Below are 15,965 nucleotides of genomic sequence, written 5' to 3' on the forward strand. Positions count from 1 at the left end.
TACCAAGGTATGAAAAAGGGCCGATATGGGGGGCCAATTGCATCAAATAGTTGTCTGGAATCTTGTGTCCTTTTATTTCTAAATTAATAATAAATATTTTAGAAGATTCTAAAATATTATTATTATTAATCTTAATTAAAAGATGAAAATTTAAATTATTTATATATGTGGTATGTTTTTAGCAGTGCATTATACCCCTAGTAGCAAAAGAACTAAAAACTTCTACTGTTTTTAAATTATTAAATAATATAAAAATACCTAAAAGCAAAACTAAATCACAACTTCTATTAAAAAAATAATTAATCCAAGTAGATCAAATATTAAACAATCAATGGAATTGTTTACAGTACAGGGCCTGTTAATATGAGCATGCACCGCCACTTTGTACTTACGTGTGATTGTGATCGTAACCGTTATTGTACAAAGCTAGTGAAATTACTGCCAACATACGAGCTAACGTTACATGTGAAAACCTATGGAGATTATTGCTAATTGATTGGTTCAGCTCTCGAGGATGCCATACAAGGAGCCAACCTGCGATTCTCCCGACTGTCCGCCTTCAACTGTGGGCCGTGAATACAAGATCAGCGTTTGAATGCCAGACGCAGTGATCTTGTTGTCATGCGCAGAGTCAGCGCCGTGAGCGTCGTGTGTGACAGAGCGCGACGACCCCCGTGTCGCAGATAAATCCCTCAAGCCCAAAGAGTTTCTGCACTTGATTTATTTTGCAGTGGGGAAGCGCGTTCATGTCGCTCAGGTCCGCCATGTCAAGTTCCAACCAGTGGAGTGTCGGCAGCGTCGGGATCACGCGGCAAACCTCAACCAACTCTTCGGTGGGCATGTCGTTTCCCTTTTATCTGGAGCTCCTCCACGTGTGCACTTGGACATCACACTTCTAAGTAGTATATGTGTTACTGTCTTGGCCGTTGGAAGTGGGCCCAGTCGCTTGGATGCCATCAAAGCAATTCACGTTTGCTGTTAATATTGGGGTCACGGACAGAACGCCGCCACCGTCGGTTTGGCTCTGTGATTGCGCCAGCATGCGACTGGAGATGAGCTGGTCATCATCGCCGTAGGTTGGTTCGACCAAATAGAGCTTGGAGACGCCGGAGGTACTGTTACCATGTACAGTACTACTCGAAATGAGCCTCGAACACAATGGGCGAGCCCACCTGGACGTCCGACTACAAACTGTAACCCAGTTTTCAAGCAGTTGGTGGAACTGGATTAAGGATGAGGTCGTGATACAGTAGCCCACGGGGACGTCGTTACTGCGCTTTCAGTACCATTTGATGTGTTGGATGGGAAGGGTACTGATGTTGTCGTACCAGGCTGCTATGGTAAGCTTAGATGAATTGAAGGTCGTGGAGGTGCTTACAAACGTTTGGTGGAAGTTGAGCCCCCGTCTTGGCATCATCGATGTCATACAGCGCTATGCCGCTTATCATTTCCATGTGGATTGTCGCCGACGGACGACTCGTTCTTACTGTAGTAGGCTTTGACGTGACCATCTTGACAAAGATCGTCACGTCATCTTGACAAAGATCGAATTATTAATAGTTGGCAAACATGCAGAAATTTTGGCAAACAACCGTAAACGGCCAATTATTACCCCTGCCCTCTAATTTAAATACATACAAAGAACAAGAGATACTTAAGCATAATTAGCTTTAAAAATGCATGTCCAACTGTTTCCCAACTCTAAATTGAATACTGAAATCAAATGTAAAAAGGGCAAACGACTGTGAATTTCAAAACTTTTGAGTTAGTTTGTTGGAGCTACTAAATACTCCAAATTCCGATCAATTCGAGTTCATGGTAGAGCATTCTTTACTGTATAATTTCATATTTTTCCAATTTTCATTTCGTCACGAGATATGGCCAAAACGCTACTGTAAGGGGTCGAAATGAGGGCAATAATTGGCCGTTTACGTTAATATTACTCCGAACGCAACGTTATTGTGTAAAAACTCCGAAATTTAGACTATTTTCACACGAATAAAGTACAACTAACTAGAATCCCATTTTGTGGAAGCAATCCAATGATTATCTGTTTTCAGAGTTTTTTGTTGAAACGAAAGTGACTGGAGTTGAGTATACCCTTACTTGGTGTATGGACGGATTAAAATTTAAAGGGTGGCATTATATTTGAGACTGCGGCTGCCATGGATCTGGTGGTAGATGGAAAGCGAACGTCCGGCAAGGACGTCCGGGAACAGAATGTGACGGCGGCGCTCGCCATCGCGAACATCGTCAAGTCTTCCCTTGGCCCTGTGGGTCTGGACAAGATGTTGGTACGGTCTCATGCATCCTGCATGCGTCCTTGGTTGTGTGGACGTGCGGTGAATTCCCCCTCAATGATCACTCTTAGGTGGACGACATTGGTGATGTGACCATTACGAACGATGGCGCTACGATCTTGAAGCTGCTGGAAGTGGAACATCCTGCCGGAAAGGTGCTCGTGGATTTGGCGGGGTTGCAAGACCAAGAAGTGGGCGACGGCACCACGTCGGTGGTGATCATCGCCGCCGAGTTGCTCAAGCGCGCAAACGAGTTGGTGCAGAACAAGGTCCACCCGACGTCCATCATCTCTGGGTACCGTTTGGCGATGCGCGAAGCCGTCAAGTACATCAAGGAGCACTTGAGCGTGCCAGTGGACTCGCTTGGGCGCGCGTCGCTCGTGAACGCCGCCAAGACCTCCATGAGCTCCAAGATCATCGGTCCCGAAAGCGACTTCTTCGCCAACCTCGTCGTGGACGCGGTCACGTCGGTCAAGACGACAGAGGACGGCGCCAAGGGCAAGACGATCACCAAGTATCCCGTGAGCGCGATCAACGTGCTCAAGGCGCACGGCAAGAGTGCGCTCGAGTCGCAGCTCGTCGACGGTTTCGCGCTCAACTGCACGCGGGCGTCGCAGGCCATGCCGTCGTCCGTCCGACCCGCAAAGATCGCGCTGCTCGACTTTGACCTTCAGCGCCACAAGATGCAGATGGGGGTGCAGATGGTGGTGAACGACCCCAAGGAGCTGGACCAGATCCGCCAGCGCGAGATCGACATCACCAAGGAGCGCATCCAAAAGATCCTCGATGCTGGCGCGAACGTGATCTTGACGACCAAGGGCATCGACGATCTGTGCATGAAGTACTTTGTTGAGGCAGGGTGCATGGGCGTCCGTCGCTGCAAGAAGGAGGACCTGCGCCGCATCGCCAAAGCCACGGGCGGCCAGGTGGTGCTGACGCTGGCCGACATGGAGGGCGGCGAGACGTTCGACGCGGCGGCGCTCGGGACGGCGGCCGAAGTGAGCGAGGAGCGCGTCGGCGACGGCGAGCTCATCTACATCAAGGGGTGCGCCAACCGCCAAGCGACCACCGTCGTGCTGCGCGGGGCCAACGAGATGCTTCTGGACGAGATGGACCGATCGCTGCACGACTCGCTCATGGTAGTCAAGCGCCTGCTCGAGTCCAACCAGCTGGTCGCCGGCGGCGGCGCGGTCGAAGCGGCGCTATCCATCTACTTGGAAACGTATGCGACAACATTGGGGTCGCGGGAACAGCTCGCGATTGCCGAGTTTGCGGACGCGCTGCTGGTGATCCCCAAGACACTGGCGGTGAACGCCGCCAAGGACGCGTCGGAGCTCGTGGCACGGCTGCGGGCGCACCACAACACGAGCCAGACGGACGCGGCGCAGACGGACCTGCGGTTCTCGGGGCTGGATCTGCTGCAGGGCAAAGTGCGCAACAACCTCGTGGCGGGCGTCGTGGAGCCTGCGATCAGCAAGATCAAGAGCCTTCGGTTCGCCACGGAGGCAGCGATTACGATTCTTCGCATCGACGACATGATCCGGTTGAATCCCAAAGAAAACCAGGACCAGTAAACACATGAAGTCGTTGTTTAATCAACCATCTACTAGTATGTACACAGAGTGATAGCCGACTAGTAGTTGGAATGTACTAGTAGTAGTTATGATTGGTCTGGATCGGGGCTGGAGAGGACAAGGCAGTTAGAGATCAGCGGCCTCTTTGGCGGCGGCGTCGCGCTGCTGCTTGAGCGCGATGGCCTTCACGCGCTCGTCGTCTGTGACAGGGATCCCGTCGAGCTTTTTTATCCGAGGCAGGAGAAGCAGCAGATCCAACCGGTACGAGTCGAGTTCTGTGACAGAGTTGCCTGTAACGACCAAAACGAAGTAAGCACATGGAAACGACACAAAAGAGATCCACCAGTGAGGTCAATGTCGGTGAGGAATTGGAACTGCGACAGGGGACCCAGGACGTCGAAAGTGGCGAGCTAGACGAGGCATTATTACATGTATATACAAATACTACGTATGATGTATACTTACTTGGTTGAGGTCGATGCTGAGGGACGCCAGGTTGGGGAAGGCTTCAAGGCCGGCGAGGGTCGTGAGCTTGTTTTCGCTCTAATCCGAGAGCATGAGTGAGATATATCCAAATCTGAGGATACAACAAAAGTTAAAGTATCAAAATAAAAAGCCCAATTACAATAAAAAAGTCCACTAGAAATCCAAGTAGTAACAATTATAAATAATACGAGTCAAACCACTAGTCAAAATCAAAATATTATAAATAGTAGAGAATGGTTAGTAATATATATATTTTTAAATTGATAGATAAAGGTATTATAGAATTTTTCGGTCCTTATGGAGATAACATAAAAATAATAGAAGATAAGAGCTGTCCAAGGAGATGCAAACAGTCGCGAACTAGGACGTACGAGCACGACATGGTCAACATTGGGCATGTCAGTTGCCAGCGAGATGGCGTCAATGTGGTTGCGCGCCAGTTCCACCGACTTGAGCGCCGTCAAGTTGGCGAGGCCATCGATGGACGTCAGTTGGTTGCCTACGAGTACACGCGCGCGTTACCATGACGCATGGGCAAAGAGAGGAGGACTACCGTTCAGTTTGAGTGCGACGATGCTCTTGCCTTCGGCGTCCTGGAGACTCGTGAGCTGGTTCTTGGACAAGTCGACGTCCTAGTGACATGTCGGGGGGGAGTGATGAGTAGGCGGCGTCGTCATCCCCTGCATCCTTCTTCCCATCTTATGTACAACGAAGCAACACCCAACAAGGAATGCCACCTTTAGAAACGCGTGGGCGAACTTGGGGACGGTCGTGAGCTGGTTCTCCGAGAGGTTGACACTGACGAGAAACTCGAGCGCCGCGAGCGCGTCCGACACGTCCGTGAGGCTGTTCTTGGACACGTTTACAAACATGACGTGGGGAAACGACCGAATGGGTTCGAGGGAGTCGAGGGACTTGTCCTGAGATACAGTGTGAACACGCCCTCCTCATTAGAATATTGCAAGGACAACGCACGACGAGGTCGATGGCGGTGAATGCAAAGCCAGAGTTGTCTGCGGTGCGGTCGATGCGGCCAAGTCCATCGGAGAAAGGCACCGACGATGTACTACTGGTGGTCGTGATGGCGGGGCTACTGGCAGTAGTGGCGGAAGGGGTGGCGGCGTCACTCATTCAAACAGTCGGAGCTGTCGATTCCACCCACAAGGCCAAACGACGCTTGAAAGTGAAACCGTCGATACGGTCAGGATGACGTGGCAGCACCAGCGATATCCAACGTTACACGGTTTTGCTTATTGTTCACATGTTGACAACCTTTGAAATGTGCACTTTGCATTATGCGGTAGCCAAACTCGACGCGTATTCCTATGTACTTACTACTTCAAGAAAGTTGTCGTCTTGTATTAATGTACTGGAGATGATATTATTTGGATCTGCGATAACGTTAGGCTCATGCCTTTTGCAAGAGGGGACTCAGCTTGGCCCACAACGGATCGTCGATGCGATGATGGGATTGCAGCCACAAGTGCCAGTCTGACAGTGTCACAGGACCTCGTCGACGAGTCGCCGTGTCGAGCAAAAACGTCGCATGCTCCCGCTCAACCTAACAAGCATAACAACATCAAAACCACCCCCCACAAATAGAAAGGCAATTCTCCCCTCGATCATCGAGAGGCAGTACTAGTACTACTAGTAGTACCTCGTCCAACAGGGCCATGGTTTGCGGGGCATACGGGGCGTGGGGGGGACTACTAGTACTACTAGTCATACTACTAGGACTCGTGTCTTGGGTCGACATGGACAAGGCCATCGCTTTAGCAAGCAGCATGGCTTCTTCGTCCAGTTTATCTTCTTCCTTGTCTTCATGCGATGACGCCGACAGATGATGGTACTCATCATGCAGCATCACAACATGCTCCAGTCGCTTGTAAAAGAGCAAGTAGACTGAGTCGGATACGGAGCTTTCGATGGTCGCGTGCAAATCGTTCCATGTGGTCGGTCGCACATGCGAGTCATTGAACTGGATCCACGGGGCGGTAGGGTCGTCCTCCAAGTGCAGCTGGTTGGACGCACTCGACCGCCCAAAGCTGTAGTAGTGCCCCGAGTTGGCAGAGAGGCCGCTGTGCACGAGCACGCCGTACAGACCGTACGTCCGCCGCCCCTCTGGCGTTGTGTCGTCGTCGACTGCCAACGTCGCCGCGTCCGCCGGACTGAGCGCCGGCAGCGTCAGCACCGCCGGGAACGACACATCATGCAGACTTTTGCATGTTTTCTGGGCCTTCCAGTCGTAGTACATGCGCTTGAACGTCAAAATCAAGTGCGCGGGGGGCGTCACAACCACAGAGTGCACACGCGACTCTGTGCGCCGGTGGCACCCGCTGCATGTGAAGTCGCCGCCGAGCGTCTTGACCGACCCGAACCGATGCAGCATGGACGCGACCGAGTGCCTGGACACGCGCTCGGACGAAGTCACGTGCCCGTGGGCCCACTCGCTGCCATAATCCTTCTTGTACGCCAGCTGGACGTAGCAGTCTTGCACCAGTCGCCACGGACCGCCGCCATCGCCATTGCCGCCGCGGCTCCACCATCCGTCGGCCACTGGAATGCAAATGTTCTTGTCGTCTTGCAAGGCAAACTCAAACTCGAACGGCCCCACGCCACTCGACACTCCGATCGATGCATTGTACGACGCCAGCGTCTGTCCGCCCGCCGGTTCCCACAGCCCCACGCACTTGATCGTATTCTTGTTGTTGGTCGATTTGGGGTACGCAATCCCGCGCAAGATGCCCGGCGGCGACGACGACGACGACAAAGACGATGTGACGCTAAACGAGCCCATCAACTCACTCGACTGGACGCTCTCCAGCACGGTCAACTGCAAGCGGCCCCACAGTGACGTGTCGTACTGGCCGTTGAGAGCGTGCTCTACGACCACGGACGTCAGCGCCGCCGCGTCGGCTTCCACTCGCTTGATCGCGATGTAGATGGACTGGCCTTGCACTAACGATGCGTCCATGCCAAGGGGGGTATGCTGGAGCTTGGTGTAGCCGACGGGGACATTGGAGGTCACGACGACAACGTCCGTCACGCCCAGTGTCGTCGGCAGCGAGTCCCGCTTGAAGCAGATGAAGATACTCACGTCGGTGGTGGATGTCGTGTTGAGGTTGGCAGTCGCCCCCGATACGGTCGTGTCTACACAGACATAGCCGTCTGGGATGGGGTCGATGCCTCCGTAGACGACGCACACTTCCTTGACTGGCGCCTCATGTGGGTCCCGCCGGACGAGCAGAAACAAGTCGCCGTGGAGACCGCACAGCACCGACGTGCCCGCCCCCGTCGCCAGGGGGAGATCGCTGCCTCGGGCGACCAGGAGCTCTGTGATCGGACTTAGCGCCGGCACCACGACGTTGGTGGCTTGGGTCGCGCGGAAGTTGACCAGTTTGGCCTTGCCGTCGCCGACCACGCCGTCCACGACGACGATGGGCGGCACCGCCGACGCATCAAATCGGAACACGATATGCACCAACTGCGGCCACTTGGTCGTCGAGTCTGTCCATGATCCCCACAAAACATGCGACAGTGTATGAAACGACTGCAGCACCCCCGTGAGTCGGCCGTTGTGCTTGCCAAACACACCCGACACGGTCCACGTCGGGCTCAGGTTGGGCGCCGTGTGCGTGAACTGGACGGCGCGGAAGGACCGGTCGATGTCGTCGCCGCCGAACCAGTCGCCAAGCAGCAGATCCGGCGTCAGCTCCTCCACTGGCGGAGGGGTCACCACCGAGATGGTCTCGTAGTCGCTGTACTTGGGCACCATCCGGGGACTTCGAAACACTTCGATCGCGTACAGCGGGTTACCATGACCCCGCTGAACCATCAAATGGTCAAGTGGGGGATGGTTCGAAGAAGGAGGAGGATGATCGTTGGTGGCGAGGTGCAAATCTTCCCACGCCGCCGCTTCCAGCGACGCAACTTGGTCCGCTGGCACGAGTCGGAGGCCCGTGATGCACGGCCCGCTGCCGCCGTCCGTGTGCGCAATATACTGCTGCGGCACCCCCCCCTGTCCCTACACATGTATGGATTCAAAACACGAAGTAGATGACAATATGTTCAACCTCCGGACGACCGAGTTGAAGGGGTCGGTCAATGAGTTTATAGCGTGGAAGTCCCTGGGACACGAGCTTGATGTCGGTGACAGGCATATCGCATCGATAGCACAGAAACACCTTGGCGCCTTCTCCTTGGTTCAAATCCACGCGAATCACTTTAAAGCCATCGGGCACGGCGTCCTGGTTGTAGATCACCGTCAAGTCGGTGACGGGTGAGCCGTGGGGATCGCTCCCGTAAAACAAGTAAATCTGCTTCTTGCCATTTCCATTTCCACTCAAACACGATTCCGTCGTGGCCACACCCGTCGACGTACTGGCTTTCTTCAAAGACCCGCCATCCGTTCGATGGCTCGGACTAGTAGTACTACTAGTACTAGTACTCGTCCCCATGTTCAGGTCGAGCTCGACCCGGTTGTACCCACTTAGTGTAGGCTTGGGCTCGCCGGCGTCACATACCTTGATTAGTATGTCCGTGATCGGCAACGCATTGGAGGCATCCCGTTGGACACATAAAAATACATATGGCGCGCCCGTGCGGTCTTTGTTGAGGTCGTAGTTGAGCCGATCGTATCGAGCTGGCGTGGGGATGCGCAGCGTCGTGCCGTGGACGGCGCGGATGCTCGTGATGGGCGTGTACCGCAGGTCCACCATGTTAAGCAGTAGCTCCCAGAAGTACTCGCGGGTGACGCTGACGTGGCCACAGTCGGACGACTTGCACGCGACGATCGTGGCCGTGGTACCGCCCACGAGCTCGTGAATCGCGTCCTCAAACCCCGTGGAAATACTCTCCATCAAAAAGTGCGCAAAATCACACACGTCCTGCTGCCGCCCGGCCTGGAACGTCGGCGGAAGAACCGCTTGAAGGTCGTGGGTAGCCAAGCAAGGCGCCCGCGACTGCAGCATCCGCGCAAACAAGTGCTGGACCGTGGCCAGCGTCGGGTTTGGCGACGGACACGCCAAGATGGCGTCGCGCAAGGCCTGGGTCATGAACAGAATCTGCACAAAGCTATTCTGGTAGCACACGTTCGTCAGGCCTTGCGTCATGTTCGCAAGCCCCGAGTAGAACGGCACGAGTGCCGACGACGACAAGTCGGCAGCTGCTTCTAGCCCCCGGACTTCGGTCGTCAGTGGCGAGTACGTGCACTTCCACGCACCCGAACCGTCCCCCCGATACCAGTACCCGTCAAACAACTGACGTGATGGCCATATTAACAAGCACGAATTGTCTTGCGCGGCCGCGTTGGGCTTGTACTTGGCGCGCAGTTCCAGGCGAGGATGATGGATGTCCAGTGATGTCTTGAGCACTCCACAGAGCCCGCCATCCGAATTCTTTGTGTCGGTGTACTCGCCGTGTACGATATCCCCTACAAAAGTGTCGGCGTACTTGACGGTCAACAGGCCTTGGGTGGTTTCCCACACTTCGTCCTGGTGGGCCAACGCTGTCACAAGTGCAGGCAAAGTACTCTCATGTTGGATACGCTTTTGCTCCAAGATCGAGTGTTTCTTGGCGAGCCACTGCGACAGAGTTGGCGCGTGTTCTGGCACGGACAAAAGCGGAGTCGCCGTGTCGGGTACTGGGGTCGCGACGGGCATGGCCAACGGCAGCGGCTTTAGCGTCCCGCAGATTCCGCACTTGACGTCGGATGAGTCGTTTTGCATGGTGCATGCATTGCATACCCACCACGGCCCCGTCACTTCGGCCGCCGCGTGGTACAGACTCAGGATGCCGTCGTTTTGCGTCGTACTACTAGTATTACTATCCGGACGACCCGTGTCACAGATTGTACACTTGGCCGACAAGGCGTCGTTGAGCATCGTACATGCGGGACACGACCACTCGGCGGCGGGCACTTCAAACAGTCCCGTGGAGAGGACGGGGGTCGCAGGGGCGGCGGACGGGAGCGGCGACTTGCTCGCGCACACGGCGCACTGCGATACGGTTATGGCGTTCACGACAGTGCACTGGACACAGCGCCACAGGCTGAACTGCGGCGTCTCGTTTGCCTGGATGGCTGGCTGGCCAAAGCACATGCACGACTCGACTCCTCGGGTGTGACACCCGCAGGCCCCGCTGACCTTGCCCATCCACACTAATTCGTGGCCGTGGTGGCACACTGTCGCACACGGAGCGCAGAAGACGAGGTTTGAGTCGCATGTCTGGCACATGTACAGCTCCTGGACGATCGCGCTGCCATCCGTCCGGTGTTTGGTGCAGCTCACCCCTCCGTCGTCCGCGGCGGCGGCAGCATCCGGACGAGATGATGTCGTCGGCGGGACAGCGTCGAGGCCGTACACGCGACGGACCGCCGGCACGTTGTTGGGTATGTCGACGGCGGCGGGGGTCGTTTCAAACGTCCATTTGGCAAGTTGAACAGAAGAGTTTAGGCGCAGCGGACTCACGACGCCGACGCGGACGCGCTGCAAGGCGGACGCGAGCGCCGCGCCCAGGTCCAGCGACAGCACACTCAGCAGGCGGTTGCCCACGTACACGGACAGCACCGCGCCATCGTATCGAATGCCAAGCGTAGTGGCTGAGAAACTCGACGCAGTCGTGTGCACGACACTCAAACAGTGCGCGGTCTGGTCCGCCCACACAAACACACTGACACTGGCGTCGTCGTTGGGGGCGTTCGTAGTCACCTGCACAAACAGAGCCCGCCGCGGGGATCGGCCGTCGTGCGCGGCGGTCGCGTCCAGGGCGGACGCTTCATGGATCAGCGGCGACAAGTCCCAGAACGACACGTCGCTCCAGGCTACACACACGGACGAAGGCTCGGGCATGGCCAGCTCCATTTCCGTGTAGAACCCCACATGTTGGGACAGGTTTACCGACTCGTCCGTCCACACAGCCGACCCGCTCGCCAATCGCAGCAGCCCAACATGGTGGTCGTTCTTGGAGATATGGCCAAAGAAACTCAGCCCATGCTGGGACTGCCATCGATGGCCGACCACGGGTAGTCGTCCGAGCTCTACCTGCGACACGGGGCACGACCAAGACGGACATGCGATGCGGTGGTACTCGTTGAACCAGGTGGCATGGTGGTGGCCGTGCCGACTGGCGTCTCGATACAGCACCCCCCCAACCAGGGGAAAGTATGCGACTAAACCCTCTTCGTCCCCGTGTAAAGTGTGGCGGGAGCGGTGAGCTACAACATCGACGGATACCGCAACTGACCACAGCCGGACCTCGACGAGGCTGCCGTCAAAGCACCGATCGACGCCGTACACCCCCCGAGGTAGATCCAACAATCCCAGGGGCAGCAACGCGAGGTCCGTGGGGGCTCCCCCGAGCACCAGCACCTTTCGCTGGCCGGTTTGTTCTTCCGTCGGACGGGGGGCTTGGCACACCACGCGCCCATTCAGCACCAGACTCAGTACCGTCACGTCCCACACTAGCGCCACATGGACAAACGACGAGGCGGCGGACGGCGGCAGACAGTCGGGGGGCACCACCAGCTCCGTCGACGCCCCTACCTGCCACACCAAGTGGCCATGCTGGTTGATGCTCACGGAAAACTCGCCATTCGCTACAAGGACTTGCGACTGGGACGGATCTCGTCGCCACTGCGTACTCCAGAACTCGACGGTCGAGGTCGAGCAGTTGCTGGCAACGTTGCTCAGGGTTTCCACCACGAGACAGTCGGCCGCGCGGCCTCGGGGAGTGTACACCGCAGCCCGGACATCCGTCGTCGCGGTCAACTCGAAAGCGGTCGGCTGGCGTTGGCGCCGCGCCAGCCACCTGCCGTGCTGATCACCGCGACTCCAGCGGACATCCATGAACGCGTCGGTGACGGCGGCGGGGCCGATTGTGGCGGCAAAGGGCGCGGGGTTGCTTCGGTGGGCGGACACGTGGGTTGTGTCAACGGTGGGGGCGGGCGCGGCGCACGTCGAGCACACGCGGGCGCCGGCGGCGTTGGCCACGGTACACACGGGGCACGTCCATTCCTGTGATAGCGTTTGCATGGAATTGGGCGCGGTTGCATCCAACACGTGCTGCCACTGGCCTTGCAACGAGATCTGGTGCGGAAGATCATGGGACGACGACGACGACTCGACCAATTCTGTGACGACGTCACCCGAGAGATCGATGAGGATCTTGTCATAGTCGTACGGTTCGTGCATCGTCGCAGAGAAGGCCACGCCATGGCAGGCACTGACGTGGCGAAGGACGACGGAGCCAGCGTTGCGGTTCCCGCTGCGGGGCGTGGCGTCGGCGAGGACGTTTTCATCAAGTGTCCAGAGGCCTTCAACGGTGGGGATCGAGTCGCTCCGAATGGCTTCGGACGGGGGAAGCCAGGACGTATGACGGAGGGCGGCGTCGAGGTCGGTTGCCGCGGGCACAGTGACCCCAAAGTTTGCAAGCAAGTTCGTCGAGAAGGCAGCGTTCAGGTCTCTGCACCCGGGATGGAGGCGGGCCAGACAACACACGGTGAGAACCAGTGTGCGACCAATCCCCGATAGATCGACGACGTGATCGGGAGAGTGCAACCACTGCTGGATGGTCTCGAAATGCGCCAGCAAGCGGTTGCCGCCAGCTACGTACAAGGCAGACGAGTGCTGGTAGCCCACGAGCACGTCCATGACAAAGGTCAGGACGGCGGCGGGTAGAGTTGCATCAGAGACAGGCGGTTTGGCGCGGAAAAGCGCGTCGATCAACGACAATAGAACTGGCAAGAGCTGGTGGCATGTGGTGTCGAGGGCAGCGAACTGTTTCGTCACCTTCAGACCTTCGAATGCATACCGTACCAGGTCCAGGAAGAGAACGAGGGATGTACCATTGGTTTGCTGCTGCTTGACGGTATCATAGAGGTGCGTGACGGCGTCGACGATCCGTTTGGCATGAATGTCGGGGGACAGGTCTTGCGTGGCGAGCAGTAGCCCAACGTCCCTCAGACCTTCTTGGCTCGGGGGAGGCCGTCCAGCTGTCGCAGCGTCGTCGGTGTACGCGCTCCATAATTCAACGATCGCCATCACAGTGCGGTGTCTCGTTGCCGCAGAACGGTGCCCAGATCCGCAAAGCGTATAAAATCGGCATCATTGACGAAAAATATGCGAAAAACTACCAAAAAGGTATTTGAATATATTTTGTCCAATCATGTGCCTCCAATCCCCAAAACCTATCGACGAATTTTTGAATTGTTTACAAATATTCATGAATTGCATCCAATTATGTACTTCAATTTCATCATATTCAGTGCAACTACAGCTGTAACAGTATCATTTTTCAAAATCATCAAATACCTCAAAATCATCACCTTTGCGAATTGTCAAGCAAAAAAGGAAGCCGGGACGTCGGCGGCAGTCTACACGGACATGCGGCGACTTTTGTCGTCCAAGACCGTTCTCCTTGACAGTCGCCCGTGGAGTAAGTGCAGATGACGCCGCCGACACATACGTGGCAGCTTGGTATGACAACTTCAGAACCCATCCCATTCTGCCACTCAAGTGGTACAGCGGAGGAGGACTTCGACCCCGTGAGCTACCATGATCTCATCCTTCCGCAGCTCCACCAACTGATGATGCAATTGGATTAGTCGGACGTCAAGCTGGACTCGGCCATTGCGTACGAAGCCCTCTCGAATAGTACTTGGTTACAGCACCTCATGCGTCTCCTCAAGCTCTATTTGGACTGGCGGTCACCATTCGATTGGCGGCCACCATCTCGACTCGCATGTAGCACCGTCAGTACTTTAAAACCAACGCGGTGAACGAATAATCGAATGTCTTTTACAGTGAAGAAATTAAAGAACCGCCTAAGCCAATCAAATCACGTTCTAGTGAATTTCTGCCAATCCAGTTGTTTGACTCGGTCCAGTCCCTCCAAACCCATATATATATATACTAATAGTTGTAAAGTATAGTTTGTACAAGCTTAAATTGGATCACGTGGATTCGAATGCTACTTACTGTTAGCGAAATGACGCACATATTGGGTGAAATGCCCAATATAACGTTCAACAATATATATACCTTAACAATCCCGATGTTGCAGACGATGATAGACACGTTAAACGATTAAGTTAAGGAACGAGGAGCTTGCGTCGATTGGCGTCGATGCGGTACACCCATTGGCGGTACTCGTAGCTGGACTCGACGCCGAATGTGTGGATTATGCCTTCGTGGTAGATCTTGAGCTGATGCATGTCCTTGTTGTGGCCATCGTCTGACCGAGCAATATGATGGTGATGGATGAGTTGGATGCGGCGCAGGTCAAAACTCTTGTGCGGGAGCGACGCGCGCTGGTGGTAAATGGACAGAAACGTGTCGGTCAAGACGCCCCACTGCAGAATATCCGGCGCCTTCTGACACCACGACAGCGCCGACTCGTACGACATGCCGTTCTTCATGTACAGTTTGCCCACGCGGTGTCGCATGCTGGCCAGGGTCTTGGTCACGCCGGACGGGCGCACGGCCAGCGGGCCCGAGAACGATGTCACAGACGCGTTCAGCGACACCAGGCTCAAGACTACGTGGCCTTCGACGTGTCGGTCCGAGTTCTGCAGCTGGACGTCTACTGGAAATCGGTAGCCTTGGAACGGCACGTTGCGTTGGACTTGATGGTCGTCGGCCCACGAGTCGTCGACGGCCAGTACCGCCTGGCCCAGGAACACGGGGTACTGCAGCTTGGATGGCTCGGCCACCACGGTCACGATGACGTCGTACTTGGCCGACATGATCGGCACGAAGAACGGCGCCTGGGAAGTTAAAGCCGACTGTTTGGTCAGATCCGTCTTGTACTGGTACATGAGCGGGCCGTACGGTCGCCGCAGCACTGTCACGATGCAATATGCGCCCAGACGCAGCCACTTGGCGGAGACGTGGATCTTGTGGACGTGGAGCTGGGCCGGGCGGCCGATTTGGGCCTGGAGCCGGGCTTTCAACTGGCATGCAAAGTGACACCGCCACGCGTTCTGGATCTTGGTGGCCGCGTCGTCGTACGACAAGGTCTCGCCGGTCGTGTCGTGTGACAGGTTGTTGTCCTCGTTCGACGCCTCTGGCCGATGTTCACCTGATTGATTATTGTTGTTGGCGTACTTTTGAGCGAGCAGCTCGCGTTGCTCTTTCGTTAATCGGCTGAGCTTTTTCTTGGACTTGGTCGGTTTGGCCCGTACTCGCAATGGCGGCGTGGTTGGGACGTACCCTGTGACAACGTCAAACATGGGTGAACGCGGCGCCGTCCGCAGGTCGCTAGACTCGGCGCAGGGCAATTGCGTCAGTGGGAAATGTAGTGTCCAGTGTTGTGATTGGCTGGATTTTTACAACTAGTAATACTATCGATTTAAATGACCAAGCAATTCATTTCAATCGATTACTAATACAGTCGGTACCTCCATACGGTATTAAAAGTATACTAGTATATTAATAGTATCACAAAAAGAGGGTAAGTTACATAGTATGAAATAAAGTATGCATGGTTTTATATAATGTTCGTCGAGGTCAAATTTTATTCCGAAAACTGCGAGCACGACGAAGCATCATAGGATCTCCTGTACTGTGGTTTGGATATATTAATTAATATATACCTAGTACCAAGTATA

The 15,965-nt window shown here is 55.3% G+C and overlaps 4 protein-coding genes across 4 annotated transcripts; 1 reads left to right on the forward strand and 3 right to left on the reverse strand.

The window, feature by feature from the left end:
- Window positions 1-2,141: 2,141 nt before the first annotated feature.
- On the forward strand, window positions 2,142-3,932 carry H257_14343 (T-complex protein 1, alpha subunit). The gene is made up of 2 exons (XM_009842111.1): window positions 2,142-2,294; window positions 2,372-3,932. The coding sequence occupies exons 1-2, from the start codon at window positions 2,166-2,168 to the stop codon at window positions 3,872-3,874; spliced, it is 1,632 nt and encodes a 543-aa protein (XP_009840413.1). The 5' UTR covers window positions 2,142-2,165; the 3' UTR covers window positions 3,875-3,932.
- A 68-nt stretch (window positions 3,933-4,000) lies between these two features.
- Window positions 4,001-5,491, reverse strand: H257_14344 (hypothetical protein; the record flags this gene model as incomplete). The annotated part of the gene is made up of 7 exons (XM_009842112.1): window positions 4,001-4,164; window positions 4,218-4,284; window positions 4,340-4,417; window positions 4,732-4,859; window positions 4,914-4,992; window positions 5,098-5,280; window positions 5,336-5,491. 7 exons carry the CDS (start codon window positions 5,489-5,491, stop codon window positions 4,001-4,003), a joined length of 855 nt encoding a protein of 284 aa, XP_009840414.1.
- A 209-nt stretch (window positions 5,492-5,700) lies between these two features.
- Window positions 5,701-13,436, reverse strand: H257_14345 (hypothetical protein). Its single transcript, XM_009842113.1, has 3 exons — window positions 8,434-13,436; window positions 6,018-8,384; window positions 5,701-5,921 (listed from the first exon to the last, which is right to left on the reverse strand). The coding sequence occupies exons 1-3, from the start codon at window positions 13,396-13,398 to the stop codon at window positions 5,769-5,771; spliced, it is 7,485 nt and encodes a 2,494-aa protein (XP_009840415.1). The 5' UTR covers window positions 13,399-13,436; the 3' UTR covers window positions 5,701-5,768.
- A 943-nt stretch (window positions 13,437-14,379) lies between these two features.
- Window positions 14,380-15,646, reverse strand: H257_14346 (hypothetical protein). Its single transcript, XM_009842114.1, has one exon. The coding sequence runs from the start codon at window positions 15,585-15,587 to the stop codon at window positions 14,448-14,450; it is 1,140 nt and encodes a 379-aa protein (XP_009840416.1). The 5' UTR covers window positions 15,588-15,646; the 3' UTR covers window positions 14,380-14,447.
- Window positions 15,647-15,965: the final 319 nt, after the last annotated feature.

Source organism: Aphanomyces astaci (assembly GCF_000520075.1).
Source record: "Aphanomyces astaci strain APO3 unplaced genomic scaffold supercont1.57, whole genome shotgun sequence".
NCBI lineage: Eukaryota > Oomycota > Saprolegniomycetes > Saprolegniales > Verrucalvaceae > Aphanomyces > Aphanomyces astaci.

What these genes read in the sequence shown, in the direction of transcription:
- H257_14343 (XM_009842111.1), top strand. Translation starts at nt 2,166, where the DNA reads ATGGATCTGGTGGTAGATGGAAAGCGAACGTCCGGCAAGGACGTCCGG. An exon ending in TGGGTCTGGACAAGATGTTG is followed by an intron (nt 2,295 to 2,371) that starts GTACGGTCTCAT and finishes GATCACTCTTAG; the next exon opens with GTGGACGACATTGGTGATGT.
- H257_14345 (XM_009842113.1), bottom strand. Translation starts at nt 13,398, where the DNA reads ATGGCGATCGTTGAATTATGGAGCGCGTACACCGACGACGCTGCGACA. An exon ending in TTCAACTCGGTCGTCCGGAG is followed by an intron (nt 8,385 to 8,433) that starts GTTGAACATATT and finishes ATACATGTGTAG; the next exon opens with GGACAGGGGGGGGTGCCGCA. An exon ending in CCATGGCCCTGTTGGACGAG is followed by an intron (nt 5,922 to 6,017) that starts GTACTACTAGTA and finishes TATGCTTGTTAG; the next exon opens with GTTGAGCGGGAGCATGCGAC.
- H257_14346 (XM_009842114.1), bottom strand. Translation starts at nt 15,587, where the DNA reads ATGTTTGACGTTGTCACAGGGTACGTCCCAACCACGCCGCCATTGCGA.